The sequence below is a fragment of the Charadrius vociferus genome, unplaced genomic scaffold, assembly GCF_000708025.1.
Source record: "Charadrius vociferus isolate BGI_N301 unplaced genomic scaffold, ASM70802v2 scaffold1279, whole genome shotgun sequence".
NCBI classification, from domain to species: domain Eukaryota; kingdom Metazoa; phylum Chordata; class Aves; order Charadriiformes; family Charadriidae; genus Charadrius; species Charadrius vociferus.
In genome coordinates, this window is record NW_009650073.1 from 128,918 (window position 1) to 134,443 (window position 5,526).

At 49.3% G+C, this 5,526-nt stretch overlaps 1 protein-coding gene across 1 annotated transcript in view; it reads left to right on the plus strand.

Moving 5' to 3' along the window:
- ENOX2 (ecto-NOX disulfide-thiol exchanger 2) overlaps positions 1–5,526 on the plus strand; it is a 38,086-nt gene that overhangs the window by 25,265 nt on the left and 7,295 nt on the right. The window contains exons 8-11 of the mRNA XM_009892049.1: positions 459–573; positions 2,075–2,256; positions 4,270–4,377; positions 5,215–5,271. Coding sequence (XP_009890351.1) covers positions 459–573; positions 2,075–2,256; positions 4,270–4,377; positions 5,215–5,271 — 462 coding nt within the window. The remainder of the gene's footprint in view (positions 1–458; positions 574–2,074; positions 2,257–4,269; positions 4,378–5,214; positions 5,272–5,526) is intronic.

A 5,526-nucleotide genomic window follows, 5' to 3' on the forward strand; every position in this document is an offset into this window, starting at 1 on the left:
CTCTGGGTGTGCGGGGCAGGAGGGCGCTGCTGGCAGCCGGTGGCAGCAGGGGGATGCTCATGCGGATGTGTGCTGCGAGCAAGAGACGTGAGGTAGTGACCCGGCGGAGGTTACGAGGTTGGGTGGCGCTGAATGTAGGAGAATGGCGTGGAGGTCAAGCAGGGCAGATGTGGGGAGAGGGTTCACCAAGAAACTCTGCTGCGGGAAAGGCGGGGTGCCGGCCCTGGGGCAAAGAGGAGAAGGGAAATGGACCAGTTAGTAATACCAGTGGCATTGACAGATCAGCTCATGCGAGATATTGTCCTTGATCTAATAGTCTGTGCCAATTTTTTTAATCATTTCCCCTTTCTTGTATCATAAGTTGGGTTTTGCAGACTTAGATTTCAGCATCTTTTTATCCAACCAGCCTGTTCCTTGTAATCTGTATTTTAAAAAGCCCTCTACTTTCTGAACCGTAGGAAATTCGTAACATTCATAATGATGAACTAATGGGTATTCGAAGAGAGGAGGAAATGGAAATGTCTGATGAAGAAATAGAAGATCCATCAGAGATGAAAGAAACGGAAGAATCAGGTAAAATCACTTTTTACAGCTCATAAGCAAAATACTTATCTCTCTAGTGGTTTCTTTCTCTACCTCAAAATTGGGACAGGCAAAGCAAAATCAACTGCAGGTATCTGGAGTTGTTTTCCTCTCGGTGCCTGGTTCTGTAGCCAGCGTTTGTCACTCCTCCCTGCGATGGTCAGGGTAACCTAAAGCTGTGTCTGAACCACTAGCGAGAGGTGTGGGGTCCATGGAGATGTACGTGGAGGAGCTGTAAGCTCCCTGCCATGTGTGCAGGTCATGGCACAGGCGCAGCGGTGCATGGCAGTGGAGCGAATCATAGAATGGTTAGAGCTGGAAGGGGCCTTAAGGATCATCTGGTTCCACCCCCCTGCCCCGGGCAGGGACACCTCCCCCCAGCCCAGGTTGCTCCAAGCCCCGTCCAACCTGGCCTTGAACACCTCCAGGGATGGGGCAGCCACAGCTTCTCGGGGCAACCTGCCCCAGGGGCTCACCGCCCGCACAGGAATGAATTTCTTCCCAATATCTAACCCCAATCTCCCCTCTTTCAGTGTAAAACCATTACCCCTCACCCCACGGCTCCCCTCCCTGATCCAGAGTCCCCCCCAGCTCTCCTGGAGCCCCTTTAGGCACTGGAAGGGGCTCTGAGCTCTCCCCTTTTTTGCCTTCTCCTCTGCTCCGTCTCCTTCTGCTGGTGGGACCCCCCGAGCTGGAGGCAGCACTGCAGGGGGGTCTCCCCAGAGCAGAGCGCAGCAGAGGGGCACAGTCCCCCCTCGCCCTGCTGGCCACGCTGCTGGGGATGCAGCCCGGGATGTCGGGGGCTGGGAATCATCTACTGACTGGGTCTGTTAGACAACACCCACCCAAGCCCACCCTCTTTCCAAGCATGTCTTGTCTTTCTTCCCAGTCTTCCGAGCACAGCATGTGAGTCCCAGGCAAACGTACCTCCACTTGCTCTGGCCGTGGCCCGAGTACCAGAGGTTCATGGCAAGGCCATGGGATGTCAGGCTGTGTCCTGCACATCACGGGTATGTTTTGAAACCTGCTGAAGCTGTCTTTGCAGCCATAATGTCATATAATCCCATTCCTGAGTTTATCAAGTCCCGCATGGATACCAGGCTGCTTCAGGTGATTCATCCCGTGACTTGATGGAGACGTTCTTCCGGCCAAAGGTGCCAGTGGAGCCTGTCCCAGAGTCTTTCAGCTTTGCTGCTTAGGAAACCTGCTTCCTTGCCAGCGTGGTCATTTCACCCCAATATGTTTGTTTGCTTCTTTTTTTTATTTTCTTCCAATGTAAATACTGCATTCACTACTGAGAGGCGCTCTTTGTCCAGAGGAGCTTCTTTTCTAAAGAGACCTTGCAACCAGTGGTTGGGAGAAGTTTGTTTTGGTACTCTTGATTTGTAACTGGGCACTGGGAGCTACAGAGTCAGTGTGTGCTGGGGGAGCGCACCTGGGGACTTTGCTCCCAATTCTTTGACTTTTGATCCCTGCCTGCCTTGTTCTGCAGCACTGGTATCACAGGTGGAAGCCCTGAAAGAAGAAAACGACAGTCTGCGCTGGCAGCTGGACGCCTACCGCAACGAGGTGGAACTGCTAAAGCAGGAGCAAGGCAAAGCGAGCAGGGATGAAGACACAACCAAGGAGCAGCAGATGAAGCTTCTCCAGCAGGCTCTGCAGGGGATGCAGAAGGTGGGCTCGGACTTTTCTGTCGCTATGGCCTCGCTACAGTGGCAAAGGGGCTGTGGTGTGGAGCTGGAACACAAGCAAAGGCGTTTTGGTTTTCAGTGGCATCAAAACTGGCAAACGGGAGCAGCTTTCCATCATTTCCAGTGTTGCCAAAAAAAACCCCAAACAACCGAACATTCAAAACAGTGACTGTGTATGAACTGATAAGTCACATGGAAACAATCCGTAGTCTGTGGATTCCTGGTGTGCTCTTTGCTTGACCACACTGTGACTTCGGAAGTGCTGAGTCTGTGCTTACCCGCTCCGTGACCGTGTGAGGTCCTGGTTACCTGCATAAGCAAGAAAGTGGGAAATCCCAAACTTGCTTTGACGTCTTTTCTGCACTTTACGGGGCTTTCGTTCTCACGGAAATGTGTAGGGCATGTCTTGTTCTTTGGGATTTCCCTGGGCTGAATCTTGAGTGGTTTGGGTCCTCTTAAACCTTAACAGTAGCCCTTGGGGTACTGAGCCAGACCGATAACCGAGAATACAGAGCAGTAACAGTTCAGGTAAACACTTTGTTAAAATAAGAGCCTGCAGCAATGCTGTGAAGGCTGTGGCCGTTCTCTGGATGAACCTGACGTATAGACTGACAGCACTGGTGTTTGTGACGTTGGAGCTGGCAGGAGAAGCCTGCTGTAGTCACCATCAGCCCTCAGTGCCTGTGGAAACGGCAGGAATTGCGGGACTTAACAGATTTCCCTTGTCACAGGTGTCAGGCAGGTTGAGTTTCTCTTTACAGCGCCGCCAGGATGAGTGGCGGTGGGAGAACACTCTGGAGGAAATGCCTTGATGGAAAAAGATGCTGTCTGTTTGTAGCTATTAATGAATAGGATTATGAATCTTTTTTTTTTTTTCCTTCTAGTTGAGAGAGAAAAACGTTAAAGTAAACAACTGATTAGGGGCTTTTTAAGCATGGAAGAAAGCATTCACTGAAATATATATATATTTATGTATCCTGGGAAAAAGGACCTAGGAAAGCCGCTAGGCTATGTTTTGCCATATTAGTGTTTAAACTTTTCTCCTCCCAGTGACTTGATCTTGCCTGTTTCTGGGATGCCCGGTGCTGTTAGCAGTTTGCCGAGCACTGTTTTCTTCTGGCTCTAGTGGGATGAGCAGTCGTACTTTTCCTCTGTCGCCTGCGTTGGTTTGTTCAGTTAGGTTTCTGTACTCATCTGCTTTCCCTATGAAGACACTCAAGAGTACAAATCTGCTCTGAAAGCAGAATATTGTGTCCACAACCACGGCTCGGCTCTCTCTGCTAGACACCAGGTTGGCCTTGAGAATTTCATTCTGCTCGCCCCCGAGGTGGGGGTTGTGATTCGCCACCCCGCCTTTCTCCCGAGCCCGGCTAGCCAGGGGAGCGCACAGCGTGCCGGGGGTTCGCGAGCACCCCGTGCCGCTGGGCTGGTGCCCCGCGTGGGGAGCAGTCAGCGCATCTTTCAGCAGTGTGGAATTACGCGAACAGTAGTGCAAATCTCCTTACCTAGCAGCCGTTTCAGAGTATTTTCTTAAATTGCGAGACACCTCTGTGTTAACGTGGGGCTGGAGGTCTGGGAAGCCTGTAAGGTGGCTTCCCCAGGTCGATTGTGTCTGGGCTGCTCTGTCCCACGTGCTGGCCGTTTGCGCGGCCCCAGCGTGAGCCGGACTGGGGCAGAGGAGGACTCGGCTGTAAGGTGGGTCAGGCCCGCGGTCCGGTGCACGACACGTGCTTTATTTCAGGGATGGTGAAGGTTTGGTGCTGATGGAGTTACTGCCCCGTATTTACAAAGTCACGCTGGTTTTATATGCTAACAGGAACAGATATTTCTAAGGTACCTCGTAGAAAAGATTTCTTCTTCTTGTATACGTAACCTGGTAATCACTCCGAGTGTGATCTGGCTGGACTTCACCAAAAGCCCTCGTTCATTTTATATTCTTTAAATTGTAGGTGGCGAAAGGCAGGTTAAAAAACGAGTTTTATCTTTTCTCTTCCAGCATCTTTTGAAAGTACAAGATGAATACAAAAAGAGAGAAGCTGAGTTGGAAAAAGTGAGAGAAGAGAAACTAAAAATAGAGACATTATTAGAAAACCTGAAGGAGCAGGTACGTGCCATCCCAGTGCTTCCTTGTTCCCAGCAGTAAATGCAGTCCGTGCACTTCATGGGCTGTGATGGGCGCAGTGAAGGACCTTTGTCCTTCTGCACCCTTGTAGAAGATGCCTAACGCTGTCTTAGGAGCAGTTGTCTCTGGAAAGCTAGAAAAAATTACCTGCCAAATTGGAGGATGGATATCAGTAATGAACTTGCTGATTGCTTCCTGTACCAGCCAGACAATCTACGTAAGCAACCGTATAAATAAGAGATTAACTTTCATTTTATAGTATACAGTGGTATTGCAGCTGAAATGTGTTTTTCTGCAACCTGAGCTTTAAAAGATAAGAAAAAAGGGTCTCAATTGTCAAACAACGATTTTTATATATGTATTTTAGGGGCGTGTTTTGATCTGACCTCTGTAAAACACTATTGAGTTGAAAGTTTTTGTCAGCGTTATAATATTTTCATTCTTGCTGGGTTTACTCTAAACATAAATAGATACTGTTTCAGCTCAGACGTGATCCACTCTGGCTTTTGACTGCGGACCCATGCGTGAATCTCAGCTCGCTCGGTCCTCTCCTCTATAGCACAGACACAATCGTACAGGGTAGACAAGAAATGTTACGCAGCGTTTCGCACTGAGGACCGTAGAGCCAAACGCTCGGGCGCGTCCCAGATTTTCAATCTTTAGCCCCACCTTTTTGTGCCGTGAGCTAGGGAGGGCAATACGCGTCTTTCTAGTAAGTAAAAATGGCTTTGTATCCCAGTGAGCTTCAGGGCCTGATATCAAAGAGCAGAAATAACAGACTGTCATCAGTAAACTTTCCTTTTCTTTACCTGTGTATAGCAAAGCATAGCGGATGAAGAGGACAAGGAGAGAGATGCAATTGATTGTCAAGGGAATGTAAGTCCAAGAGCTTCTTTTCTGCTCCTTTAGTGAGAATAACTGAGGGAAGTGATGACACCTCATTGTAAAATGAGCAATTTTTTGAAGTTTGGTTTGTTGTGGTACGTACAGGCTGTCTTTATATCCAAATGAAAATCACCAAATTATCCATCGCGAGCAGCTTCTGGCTGGCGGAACAGTAGGTGTTTGCAACACTGGTGTAGAAATGGGTTCTGGTGTACAAGATGATTTGTTGCACTGTTATTCCAGCTG